The sequence below is a fragment of the Volvox carteri genome (genome assembly GCF_000143455.1).
Source record: "Volvox carteri f. nagariensis unplaced genomic scaffold VOLCAscaffold_22, whole genome shotgun sequence".
Classification (NCBI taxonomy): domain Eukaryota; kingdom Viridiplantae; phylum Chlorophyta; class Chlorophyceae; order Chlamydomonadales; family Volvocaceae; genus Volvox; species Volvox carteri.
Genome location: NW_003307565.1, coordinates 1,325,957 through 1,339,920, shown reverse-complemented (window position 1 = coordinate 1,339,920; position 13,964 = coordinate 1,325,957). Strand labels below are relative to the sequence as shown.

At 58.4% G+C, this 13,964-nt stretch overlaps 1 protein-coding gene across 1 annotated transcript; it reads right to left on the bottom strand.

The window, feature by feature from the left end:
- Nucleotides 1–4,453: 4,453 nt before the first annotated feature.
- VOLCADRAFT_46070 (uncharacterized protein) lies at nucleotides 4,454–4,942 on the bottom strand (the record flags this gene model as incomplete). Its single annotated transcript, XM_002951132.1, has 2 exons — nucleotides 4,454–4,716; nucleotides 4,795–4,942. Coding segments are annotated over 2 exons (411 nt in total), but the record flags the coding sequence as incomplete, so codon positions are not given.
- Between the last annotated feature and the right edge of the window lie 9,022 nt (nucleotides 4,943–13,964).

The following is a 13,964-nucleotide window of genomic DNA, read 5'->3' as shown; positions in this document are numbered from 1 at the left end:
AGGTAGGTAGGTAGGTAGGCTGGCTGGGCAGCATAGCATACGGACAGGATCGATGCATTCACAGAGTCCCACTCCGCTGCCTACCGCATCCCATATTCCCTTAGACTCGCTCACTCACTCACTCGCTCGCTCACTCACTCGCTCGCTCACTCACTCGCTCGCTCACTCACTCGCTCGCTCACTCACTGACTCACTCGCTCACTGACTCACTCGCTCACTGACTCGCTCACTCACTCACTGACTCACTCGCTCACTCACCAGCAAGGGCCCATACTGGAGACCCTCAAAGTAGGCCAGACGGATGATTCGTGACGCGCCATGGGAAGAACCCAGGGAGTGACCCACGGGTCCATACCTCTCCACACCTAGAACCTGTCAAAGAGATATCACCGTCATCACCATCTTAAGAACCTCATAAGACACGGGCGGGTGGGGGGTTGGGTTGGGGGATTGGGGGGGAAGGACTGACAGGGCACATGGACCCCCCTTTCCCCCGGGGTATTGGGTTTCGTACAGCTGTTGCTTGTCTTTTTTGGTAGACGACCAAGACAAGCACGGCCACACCACGTCCTCCTCTTCTCTCCCCTTTCTCGTCCTTTTGGAAGTCACTCTGCCCCTGTGACGTGTGTATGACGGTGATTCTTTGAATTGCACTCGCGATTTACTGTGGCCTCCTTCTCCCCGCCCTCCCTTGTGCAGGAAAGCGCCCAAGCCAGCTTCCCTCTCACTCGAAGTCCTTGCTTGGCTAGGTGGTACAGCACCGAGCTGCCGAAGGCGCCCAGCCCCACCACCACCACATCGTAGCTTGGGGGAGGGCCAGCGATAGATGTAGTGACCCGTGGGTCAAGGTCAAATCAACAATAGGTGAGGGGTTGGGGAGGGATTGAGGGGTGGGAAGTAGGGGGGTTTAGGGCTGATAGGTTCGGTAAGAAGTGGATATGGACAGGCACAGATCCATTGGATGCGAGGGCCTTCGGGATAGCACCGGGAGCTTACTGTTGGTTTCGGAGCTCCCCCGAAACGGCTGTTGGCCAGTGGGCAGCGGGGGTTTTGGTATAGGCGGCGTTCGCTCCTTTGGCGGCCGTGGGTTGACCGGCGGCTGTACTGTGATAAGCATGGCTGTCAAGCGCCCCGCTATTGCCGCTGCTGGTGTTGCTGCTACTGCCGCTGCTGCTACTAAGGCTTCTACTGCTACTGCCGCCACTGCGCGTGCATTGCAGCAGCTTAGAGCTGCCGTCGCTGCTGCAGGCGCAGGTGAATGTAGTGTGGAAGGCACGCCTCAGCTGGAGAAGCATGTGACAAGGAGTTTGGCTGGGGGGGCTGCAACGATGTAAATGTGATGCCGATGGTAGTGGGCGTGCTCTGGCCGAAACATGTGGTGGTAGAGCAGGGTTTGCGGCTGTTTTGGAGGTGCTTAGCTGCGCCAGGGTTGTCGGCAGGCTGCTGCTTGCGCCTGATAATCCTAACGCAGATAGGCTGTCTGCGCTTAGTCCTGGTATATCTGCCCGGAAGTTGAAGGCTGGCGATGTAATGAAGCCCAGAGCTCGGCCCATTCCGCTGATGTGTTGAAAATGGTGCATGGGTCAACGTGTGGCAGGTTTACCCTGCTTTGCGGAGGGTTACGTAATCTTACAGCTTGTAGGTTGTTGTTTCTTTACAGGTAATCCCCGAGAAGTTCATGATATGTTATGGGGCCGATCGCCACCGTTACATACGAATGGGTGTTGCGGGTAGAGACGCTAGGCAGTAAATATCGGTGATTACGTGCGGTGGGCTGCTTTTCAGCTCATCAGGTACAGGGATTACATGTCATTCTCCAACTTAACAAATCGGCCCAGCTTTACCAAGTGCGGCCGTACACCGGTACCTAGCGGTTGCGTCTTGCATGCAGCCAGAAGTGCATGCACAAATATACCGCAGTGCAGTTTTATAGAAAGTTTATGTTTTGAATTCTCAAGGGAACTTCCAAGTCCTTACAGCTTAGGGTTTCGTCCTGCACAACCTGCCTGCCTTTCAGCTGCTAGGACCTTTGTTACAGACCCTTCAAATTTCTGGAATTGCAGCATGTTTTGCGGCTAAAACTTGCCTGCATCTGCACGAGCATTTCTTGATAGTCAGGTGCGTGGCCGTCCATATTATATCTAGCAGCCCGTTCTTCAAGAATTTATGGAAATTCAACCCTTCGATGAACAGCATCATGAGTAAGTCTCGGGTCGCTGGCTCAATTTGCGTTGGGTTAATGGCACAAATCGTGCCCGTTCATGACAGCTTGATTTGCTTTCGCTCCGTTTTGCTATCCGTTCTTCCCCTCAATCACGAAGATACCTCTTGCATCAGTATCGCCTTTTATGGGTACATTAGGGCCTTGACTGCACACACTAGGAGCACCGCATCCTTGTGCATGAGCACCCAGTTTAACCGTCCCGGGCCGTAACAGCATACCTACATCCTCCGGCACCACAGGGGCCCCAGTCGCAGCGAAAGCATCAATCGCTCAGCGTGTTCGCAATCACGACAGCTATCCGCCAGCCTCGCTAGGAATGTCACAAGGCTGATTGATGCATGGGAGCCATACCTGAACAGCGATCGTCGTACTGTGAAGCTTTCCAGGCGAAGATCAATTTCCATCAGCAGCGCAACCAACTCCCAAACCGGCAACGGGAGCCTGGGCGCCGGTGGCAGCGGTGCCACGAGCGGTGCCAACAGCGGTGCCGCCGATATCGCCGCGGGCTCAAGCCGTTTTGGCAGCGGGAGTGGCAGCGATGACGCCGTCGCCCGCAACGGCACGGCGGCGGAAGGCGGCCCGGTCAACGGCAACCCGCAGCATGGCCAGCCAGCAGCCGTTCTGAATCGAACTGAGATCCTCAACAGCTCCGGGTCCTCCTCCTCTTTGTCACGCGAGTCCTCCGCCGAAGGGAGTGATGACGATGGCACTTTCAGCGATGCGATAAACGCCTGGGAGGCCGAGCTCGACGCCAAAGAAGCTGGGCTTTCCAAGCTAGAAGCCCAGGGCACATCCAGCACGAACAAAAACACCACGGGAAACAAAGCCCGCCTTAGCGAGGGCGCGAGCGGCAGCGGCGGTACCGCCATAAGCACCAGCCGCGACCACCCTAGCCATAGGACCGGCAGCAATCGCGCCATCGTACCAGGCACCACGGCGATGGTTATTAGTGGCCCTTCTTGCCGTGGTCAGGGCCAGGCACAGTCCACAGCCCCGCTGCCGACTGCGGCGGTACCCCGGCGGAGGACTACGACGTGCGAGCCCAGGAGCTCATGCGCGAGTGCCTCTCAACAGCGGCGTCCAATGACGGCAGGCGCTGGAGGAGGAGGAGGAGGAAGGGGAGGCACGAGAAGATGTGGCTTTACGGGGGCCGACTCAAGCCAGGGTGCTGCGACCCGGGCCCCATTGAGCGCCAGGGGCTTGCCGAGTCACAGTACAACCAGGGGCGGTGAGGGCAGTATCAATCACGGTATCGCCAGTGCCGCGACGCAGCGGCGCCGCGCAGCGTTCGTTGCCGGTGGCAGCTCGAGCTTGTCGCAGCGCAAGGTGGCAGGCGCTGCCGCCATCAGGTGCGAGCGAGGGCATTCGTTCTTGAGGCTCCTCTCAAACCGTTATAGCTATATTATGATTGCAATTGCGGGACCACTCACTGTGGGACCAAAAAGGATTTGGGTTTTTTCTGCACTAATCTCTTTTTCCCATTGTGACCGGTTTTTTGCTTTGTGGCGTTGCATTTTGTGTGGTGCCGCAGCATGGCAACCTGGAAGTTGCAGAAATGTACCTTGCGTACCTTGCAATGTTACCCACATTGTAACGAACTTGGACTTGGACTTGTTCGGCCGTCTCTGTCCCTCTAGAAGCCCATTCATCCGCCAGCAAAGAGCTTTCCTGTGCTCTCTCCCGACCGCACATCTTATTTCCCCCCCTCATACACTCTTGCCCTGGCAGCAGCTTCAATCGTGTGTGGTTCGTCTTTCCCCCCCACCCCCCACGCACACACGCATAATCGCTTTCGCAAACGGAAAAGCAAATTCCCCTGTGGCTGATTTGGTCCCGTTTCTCCTTTCTTCTGCTTCCTCCTTTGTTCTCTCTGAACCGTCATGCGTGCCGCCCGCCGCCCTACCTGCGGCGGAACAACGCCACAACGTGCAACGGCCGCCTGCATGGCAGCGGCGGCAAGCCGGGCCGCGACATCTTGCTGCCCCGTCTGCCGGCACCGGCACTCGACATCATCGTGCCTGCGCTGCCGTCCGCCACTCGTGCGGCCCTCCGGTGCACCTGCAAGGCTCTGAGGACCCTGGTGGACAACCACACGCACTCCCTGACGATGCGGCCCGACCGGCGTGTGTTTGACGAACTGAGCGCTCGTGGCACAAAGGTGGAGGAGGAGCAGCGCGATGTGAAAGGGGGCATGGCATGGGGGTCGAGGGTACGGGAGATGATGTGCGTTGGGTGTTGGGTTTGGCTTGAGGGAGATTGCCCATCTGGGTTTGGGCCTCGGGGGCTGTACGGCCATCTGGGTTTGGACCTCGGGGGCGGTACGGCCATCTGGGTTAGGGCCTCGGGGGTTGTACGGCCATCTGGGTTAGGGCCTCGGGGGCTGTACGGCCATCTGGGTTTGGACCTCGGGGGCTGTACGGCCATCTGGGTTTGGGCCTCGGGGGCTGTACGGCCATCTGGGTTAGGGCCTCGGGGGCTGTACGGCCAAGGGCCTCGGGGGCTGTACGGCCATCTGGGTTAGGGCCTCGGGGGCTGTACGGCCATCTGGGTTAGGGCCTCGGGGGCTGTACGGCCATCTGGGTTAGGGCCTCGGGGGCTGTACGGCCATCTGGGTTTGGACCTCGGGGGCTGTACGGCCATCTGGGTTTGGACCTCGGGGGCTGTACGGCCATCTGGGTTAGGGCCTCGGGGGCTGTACGGCCATCTGGGTTTGGACCTCGGGGGCTGTACGGCCATCTGGGTTAGGGCCTCGGGGGCTGTACGGCCATCTGGGTTAGGGTGTTTGGTCATAAATCTTCCGTCTGGGTCACAGATCACAAAAATTGGAGTCTGAGTCACCTAGTAAATCCTTCCCTCTATATCTCTGTGGATTTCCTGCCTGGTCCTGCGAATTATTTACCTTCATAATAACGGCTTTATCCATGCGCCGTGCTTCGCACATTACCTGGTAAAGTGTTGATCTCGTATTGCTGGTGGATATGATCCTGTGTTTAACAACCCGCTCTCCCGAAGTTGCTCTTGACGCGCGCTCCTCCACGCACATCGCAGGTCTCGGCGCTCTTTCCTGCCCTGCGCCACGCCACCGTCATTTTGGCGGGCAGCTGCAGCGGAGCCACCGGCCCCGACGCCGCAGGGGGACCCCACCCGGCCCCGGCCGCCGCAGGCAGTGGCGGCAGCGGCGGCGGCGGCGGCAGCGCTAGGCGTCGGGCCTCTGCAGCCTCCACTTCCGCATCTCCCCTTACCTCCTCACCGAAGACCGCAGCTGAGGTGGCGGCTGCCGCTGCCTCGCCGCTACTGTCGCTGGGCGGCTGGTTGTTGAACAGTGGCGTGGCCCGGGGCCTGACCACGCTCACGATGCACCTGGGCGAGATCGCGCTTGTGCAAGATCTCGCGTTGTGCATCAACTACCCGCACCTTCAGGTGGGCGATGAAAGCCTTTTCCCGTCGTGAGAAATTACCTTGCCCGTGACGCTTTGGGTAATACGAATACGACCTTACTTATTCGTCCGTCCACGTAGCCGGGAGAGCCCGCGCGTCCTCCGCCTCCTCTTGCGTCCTCCTCTTGCGTCCTCCTCCTCCTCCTCTTGCGTAAAGGGGGAGCAAGGGGCGCGGGGACGTTGGAGGGCCTTGCGGCGTTCGTCCTATATTCCTATATCGGTCCTCTGTACCATCCAGCCGCCTTCCCTCCAAGCGCTGCATGTGTGTGTGTGTGTGTGTGTGTGTGTGTCGTGCAAGTGTGGGGATGGGGAGGGGGGGAAAGAAGGGGGTAGCTTGGAAAAGCAAAAGGCTGAATTGAACAGGTGCACAGAAAACCCTAGTTGGATAGTAGACACACAAGCAAGACACACGCAGTGGTGGGCAGTGTGCGGTCGCGTGTTGTTTTCGTTATCGGGGACGTCCAGGGAGTGCGCTCCCCAGTGCACCTGCTGCTCTTAACTAATTGAAACCTCTTCCCCTTCTTCGGTTATCCCCTTTTCGGTTGTCTCCTTTTGGGAACCGGAAAAACCCTATCTTGTCATATCTATCTTGTTAATCTGGACCTTACCTGGTTACGTTTATACCCCAAGAAACCATTATCCTAAAGCGCCCCTAATCCCTTGATCACTCACCAACACACGCCACGCCACGCCACGACACGCCACTACCCCCCAGCGGCTGGAGCTCTTCATCGGCCTTTCCGGCAACCCCCACGCCTCGCCGCCCCTGATCCAATTCATAGTCGGGGTGCTACGTGACCTGCGCCACTTCTCCATGACCTGGGCGGGCGGTCCGGACGGCGCCGGCGCGGGCTCCAACTCCGCTGCGGGCGCCGCGCGGGTGCCCTCGCTGGCCTCCCTGGCCCACGGACCGCGACGGCTCTTCCTTGATGGACGGCCGCGGATTGGGCGGGCGCTGCTGGCGACACTGACTGGCTTGAGACGGCTGGAAAGCCTGGAGCTTCGGGTGAGTGCTGCTGCGCTCGTGGCTGGTTTATATGTGTGTGTATGTGTATCTGTGTGTGTTGATAATCTGAGCCGCTATGAGGGAAAAATGTCGATGATGGCAAACGAACTGACGCCCAATGCCTCTGTGTGTGTATGTATGTATGTATGTATGTGTGTGTTTGCCAGTTCCTTGGAACGTGTCGGGCTCCCCTTACTCCACAGGGCGACCTCAGCTCAAGAACCATCTGTAGAAGGGTCTCTAGGCCGCCGTTGCTGTTGCTGTTGCTGTTGCTGCTGTTGCTGTTGCTGCTGTTGCTGTTGCTGCTGTTGCTGTTGCTGTTGCTGCTGTTGCTGTTGCTGTTGCTGTTGCTGCTGTTGCTGTTGCTGCTGTTGCTGTTGCTGCTGTTGCTGTTGCTGTTGCTGCTGTTGCTGTTGCTGCTGTTGCTGTTGCTGCTGCGTGGGACCCCCCACTGTCGCCAAATGTTTCCCTTAGCCTTCTTCCTCCCGGGGGGACGTTCTCTTTCTGTTGGTTGATGAGTGAGCAACACTCAGTAGGTATACACCTCTGGCAGAGAGGAGAAGCAATGCAGTCCGCGGGTGGCCTTGGGGCGCGTTCCTCCTCGAACACTTCCTCCCGCGTACCCCGATATGTGTACCTGTACCTATCATTTTTGCGCGCGCGCAGGGCTTCCTGATTGACACGGATGCTTATGTGATGTTCGCCCATCACTGGCCTGAGCTGGCGCCCCGGCTGCGGCGGCTGGTGTTGAGCAAGCTGCACCTGATGGTGCCCAACAGCACACCGCCGGTAAGGGGAGTGGATATGAGGGGAGCGAGATGAGCCGCCGGCGGCGGAGGGGGAGGGGGGAAGGTAGTTGTAGAGATAATTTGAAACATATAAATAGATGTAACTGGCGGCACCCAAAGCACCGACTGCCGGGATCCCCAGCAAGAGGCACACCTGCCGAGAGTGTCTGTGTGTGTGTGTGTGCGTGTGTCTGTGTGTCTGTGTGTGTATGTGCCGGGGGGAAGAAGGAGAGGGCCATGGGTTTGAAGAAGGAAGAGGACGCTGTGCGGAGGCGGATTTGGACGTGAGGGGGACCCCGCATGGCCCTTTAACCCCCACCCCCCCCCGACGGCTTGATGGGCTGAGGACGCAGATGGGACCAGTGGGACGTAGATGGGACCAGTGGGACGTAGATGGGACCAGTGGGACGTAGATGGGACCCGTGGGACGTAGATGGGACCCGTGGGACGTAGATGGGACCAGTGGGACGTAGATGGGACCAGTGGGACGTAGATGGGACCAGTGGGACGTAGATGGGACCAGTGGGACGTAGATGGGACCAGTGGGACGTAGATGGGACCAGTGGGACGTAGATGGGACCAGTGGGACGTAGATGGGACCAGTGGGACGTAGATGGGACCAGTGGGACGTAGATGGGACCAGTGGGACGTAGATGGGACCAGTGGGACGTAGATGGGACCAGTGGGACGTAGATGGGACCAGTGGGACGCAGATGGGACCAGTGGGACGCAGATGGGACCAGTGGGACGTAGATGGGACCAGTGGGACGTAGGTGGGACCAGTGGGACGCAGATGGGACCAGTGGGACGCAGATGGGACCAGTGGGACGCAGATGGGACCAGTGGGACGCAGATGGGACCAGTGGGACGCAGATGGGACCAGTGGGACGTAGATGGGACCAGTGGGACGTAGATGGGACCAGTGGGACGTAGATGGGACCAGTGGGACGCAGATGGGACCAGTGGGACGCAGATGGGACCAGTGGGACGCAGATGGGACCAGTGGGACGGAGATGGGACCAGTGGGACGGAGATGGGACCAGTGGGACGTAGATGGGACCAGTGGGACGTAGATGGGACCAGTGGGACGCAGATGGGACCAGTGGGACGCAGATGGGACCAGTGGGACGTAGATGGGACCAGTGGGACGCAGATGGGACCAGTGGGACGCAGATGGGACCAGTGGGACGTAGATGGGACCAGTGGGACGTAGATGGGAGCTTTCGGGGCTTTCCGCAGCTAGTGATGCTTATGGCTCTGGTCTCCAAAGCCTCAAGTGCTAGTCTCCGCCTGCGTCTCCGCCTCTACGGACGCCCCCTCGCAGCCTCCACGGACTGCACGTAATCCGCGTTTATTTCCGTCGTCGTAACCATGTTCCGCTCCGCTCTGCTCCTCCTCGTCCTGTCCTTCCTTGCCTCCTCGCGCAGGAGCAGCAGCTTGGCGAGCTGATAGCCAGCTGCGTACAGCTGCAGGACCTGCATGTCGACCTTTGCCTGCCCACGTCCGCCGGGGCGCCGGGGCTGGGGGCGGTGGCGGGGCCGGGCGCTGCGGCCGCAGCGGCGCTGATCATCAGTCTCATGTATGCGTCACGCGACGTAAAGGCGATGCGACCCGAGGTGCGTGGGGGGCAGATGCGTTGGTGGCTTTGGATTGCGCGTTGGAGGAGGGGCTGAGAAGGGGCTGGGTTGGACTCCGCTGGGATGGGATGAGGAGGTGGGATGGGATGGGATGCACCATTGGCCGGGTCGCCGCATTGCCCTCACATTTCCTTCGGGGGGTTTTTGCTCGTGGTCTTGTGCTGTTGTTCAGCGTTCAGCGTGCAGGGCGTGAATCACGGCCACAGGAGGGGATGTGCAAAGCGACTTTGAATGGACGGAATGGACGTTTCCAGTTTTGACATCGGCTTTTCTTTTGCGACCCATATGATGGTGTTGTAGCTCTCGATTGGGTGCAGGGCTAACCCCGGGCTGCCGTAATCGTTTGCATCTCCCCTCATCCGTACATCCGTCGACGCGTCGCTACCTGCTGCCTGAGGCAGCCACCGAATTGGTTGTGGGAGCTAGCCGTACTGAACTGCCGTACTGAACTTCGCACACACTAATACGCAAAAGTCCTCTCATTCTCCTCCTTCCTTCTCCCCATGCTATAGATGCTGCCGACCTCGTTGACGCGGCTCTCCCTTCCCGGCGTGTGTCTGACCGCACCTGACGAGCTGGCGGCGCTGTCTCGACTGCGCAATCTCACGAGCCTGGAGGTCGGTGCTGGGCGGTGCTTGGGAGGGGGCCCAGGATAGTATGTATGTTGTTACAGGGTGGTATAGCTTCACCAGCGGCCCCCTTTCCCGAGGCAGTTCCCTGCTCTCCCCTGCGAGAGGGGCACCCTAATCCGTTCACCCCATCCGACTTCAGAATGTATTCGTTGGGTTCAGCAACTCACCACCAGCATCCAACCAAATCTAGCGGATCAACGGCGCCTCAACTTAGTTCCTGGTCAGCTCGCAAGTTGATATTATCACATCCCACACCGTCCATAAGATGGGGGGCCACCTCCCATTTCAACACTCCTCAAACACCCGAGGAGTCGGCAGGCGGATTTGAACCCGGATATGGTAATCCTATGGAAACAAAGGTTACATTTCCGACAATTTCCGCCCTAGTAGCGCACCAACTCTCACCAAGGTGTTGGAGACCGCGGTTGCAACACCAGCAGGCAAAGAGTACTCAGTTGGGAGATGCCAAGGGAGCTGAACCCTCCTTACAGCGGGATCTGGGACGCGCTTGGACCATGATGGGAATCCCGCGTTCTTGCCCAGCGAGGGGATGTTTGTCATCTGGAGCTTCCCACGCAGTCCGCCGTCGGGATTGCATTGCTGTCTTTGAACGGGCGAACGGGCTGAATTATCTAAACAGAAAATGGACCGTTCACAGGGAGAGTGGCATGCGGGGCACGAAAACGTGGATTGGGACGAAACCCTAAAAGCTGACAGGCTGTGGTGAGCCGCGGAGTCCTAGTTCCCCACATGCACGGAACCCTGTGCGCATTCAGGCACCTCCTCCCCGTACACATAGGACCTTAACAACATAGTCAACGTGTCCGAGTCCGGTGTGTGTGTGTGTGTGTGTGTGTGTGTGTGTTGTGTGTGTGTGTGTGTGTGTGTCTTTCACTTTACGCCTAATGACACGTAATGGTGCCGGTTCCTTCCGAACCTACCTAGACTGAACCAACTGCCTACTAAGACCTACAATTACAGTGGTCGCCCTAACTATCCCCGCGCGGCTCCTGCCCTGTGCGACTCTTCTTCTCCGCCTCTCTTCCCCAATACCCGGACCACTTCCAGGGCCCTTTTTCTCACCACCAACAGCACGATCACACTCCCCCGCCACCCCCTTCCCCGTCCACAGCTGGCTGCACTGGGTTCCGGAGCTGGGGAGCACCTGCCAGCGCTACAGGTGGGTATATATTTGCATTCCGATACCCCGCGCGTGTGCCGGGTGAATGCAATAAGTGTGCATGTGACGCTGACCAGGGGCATAAATGGTATCCCCGCTGTGTGAACACCATTGACCAGGACTCAGCTGCTGCTGCTGCTGCTGCTGCTGGTTATCACCGCTGCGCCGTTTGTAGGAAGCTTGGGCCGATGCTGTTAGGAGGAGGGGTTGCTTGCGGTTGGTAACCGGGCGCGTGTGGAAGTTAAAAACTGTACGGTAACCTTGTACGATGCTTTAGGAGTAAAGCCAAGTTTTGTCGGGTGCGCTGGACCTTTAGTGCCGTCTACTTGCGTTTCCTGTTGGTGTGTTTGACGCTTCGTCCTTTTTCTCTTGCCGGCCTTCCCGGCTTTGATGCTGTCCTAGGAGCTGCGGCTGAAAGAGTGCTACTGGCGGCAGCTGTTGGACATGCTGCCATGGCGGCAGCCACAACAGGTGGCGTCGCCGGCGGCTGCGCAAGAGCAGCAGCCAGCAGCCCAAAACTCGGCATCATGTCAGGAGCGCGAGCAGCAACACGCTGAACAGGGCCCATGGCCACAAGGGCTGAGCGGGGTTGAGAGAGGCAGCGGGATTGTCGCAGGTGGGGCGGCGGCGGACGGCATGTCGGACGTGGGTAATGCGGCCCCGGGCCATCCGCTGCAACTTGCAGCATCAGGAACGACAACAACTGCTGCGGCGGCTATCTCAGGGCCGGCCCAACCGGCGGACGCCGTTGCGGCTTTAAGAGCGGCAGCGGGCGCTTTGCGTAGATGTCCACGACTGGTAATGTGTAGCAGCAGCAGCGGAGATGGCGGAGGCGGCGCTCCACTGGCTTGCGGCCAGCTTAGAGTCCTGGAGGTGCGGGGAATAATCAATGGGGTTGTTCGACTGCTTCAACCTGGCTCTGACCTGGAGATTCGCTTTATAGGAGGTGTAAGACGGCCGTCGTTAACGGCCCCTGTAAAGCGTGCCCCTGTGTGCTACATGTGGAGCAGCATGTGGAAGGTTCTGGCAGACGGCCTTTGGCCCCGTGCACGCTCTCCCACACATGCGGACGCTACTTCCGCCGCTTGCGTTTTGTTCGCATCAAGTATATGGATGTGCATCATGTGTATGTGGCAGTATATAAAGCTCTGATACATCATTGTGCGTTCTACTCATCAGGTGGTGGTGTGCGAGCGGTTGGATGACTGGGAGGCATCGGACCGCGGGCTGTTAGCTCGTGTGGGGAAGGGACTATTGCCGCTTGCGGATACCGGATGCCGGTTGCGCCTCAAGGTGAGAGCGGGCGGCTCTAGCCGGGGTCGTGGGGCGGACCTGTGCCTATGGCGCCATGGGGCCACGGTATCCAAATGCCGTTTGATGTTTGGGGAGCCCTTCCGGACAACGCCCGAGAGGCCTCTGAAGGTGTATGGCCATGATCGCTGCATCGTCGAGTCCTCCCTTAAGTGTAGTTAGTACCTTTGGAGAAGACCAAGTGTCATGCTGCTTGCTTGTGAAACGGGCTATGGACCTTCAGCATGAAACGCGCCCATGCTCTTACATGAACGTACACACAGGTGGCTGAGGATGCACAGCCCAAGATTTGGAACGAAAGTGACAAGGACGGCAAGCCCTGGGAGCCTGCGGTGCGAGGCTTTGAGATTTTGGGCTGAAGCGCGTTCTGTTCTAGTTTTGTAGCCGTGGCGTGTCGGGTTTGATTTAGTTCCTGGGCTCTTGCATGCGGGGATCGTTAGTGGGGGGCGGGCTGGTCGCTGTAACTTGATACTATGCGCTGAAGCAAGCTGAGTTCACTGCCACCGCCGTTATAGCGGCTATACACGAATGCTCGTGTAGCACATGCTCGTGGTACCATGTACATGGTCTTCCGTGGCCTGTGGTCTGGACGTCTACAAGGTGCCATGACGCATTCTCGCTTATTCTGTAGGCGGTTTGGCGGCACATCAAGGCGGCCCAGAATCTACGCCGGCTGCAGGTGCGTATTTGGGCAAGTAATGGCTGTAAGCAGGTGAATGCATTGCTTTAGTGAATGAGTCCTGTCCCTCGTGTGGCTGCTCTGCGGCGCCTGGAAAGGGGCTGATTTGCTCCTTTTAGTGAATATTCCAGGCCCTGCCTAACGTTGCAGGCTGAGACAAAGGCGCTTACCGAGCGACTGGCCCGCGGCCGGGTATTGCAGGTATGACCACAGTACAGTACATGAAACACTAGGCAGTGACGGGAACCACATTCCAAGGTTAAAGCAGATTCACAGGGAAACTGGGATAGCGTGCACGCCAGGCGAAAGCGCGGTTGTGGTGTCCGCGGATGCCGTGATTCTTGAGGTCAGTCGGTTGCCCCTTTGCGCGTCTCACGCGCGCACATGCTCCCAGGTTCATGGTGTCTTTTGGTGTTGTCCTATATAGTGGCGATGTTCAAGCCATGTGCTGGTTTGCAGTACTCATCTCGTTGGATATCACCTCGTCTGGTCTGGATGTCACATGCCAAGGCATGACTGTTGCTTGACGCTCCCATGGGAATACGGGGTTGCATCGCAGGCGACACGGATAAAGGAGAAGCAGCTGCAGTTTGTCGAGCGTTAGCCGAGGTTCAGCTGGCACGGAGAGAAAAAGCAGCCGCGGAAGGAAAAAGCTGGCTCGGCCAACGCGACGCTATGGACTTCTTACTGTTGGATATGCTATGCACCGTCTATGGCAAGATTTTTGGCGAATAGGCGATCTGCCAAATAATACCCCGCCCAAAGTGGTGTCGTTCGGTTGCTGTATGCAGGCTTGTGTTTGAGCGGTTGCGGCAGTAGCAAGCAGCAGGTATGCATATATGACGTCATAGCAGCAAATAAGTAGCGGCTTTGCGGCTGACCGTTAGTTGCCCCGAAATATGGGACAATTTCTTCCTCCGCCTAGTTCTGAAGGGCGGAGGTGGGCTGCATGATGTCGGCTTGTGCTTAATGACGTCTGTGGCGGAAGAGCACATGGTGCTAGCTGGAACAAGCTCATGAAATGGTGCTCGGACTCCTCGAGACACTGAGGGTGAGCACTCAGTGCTCGA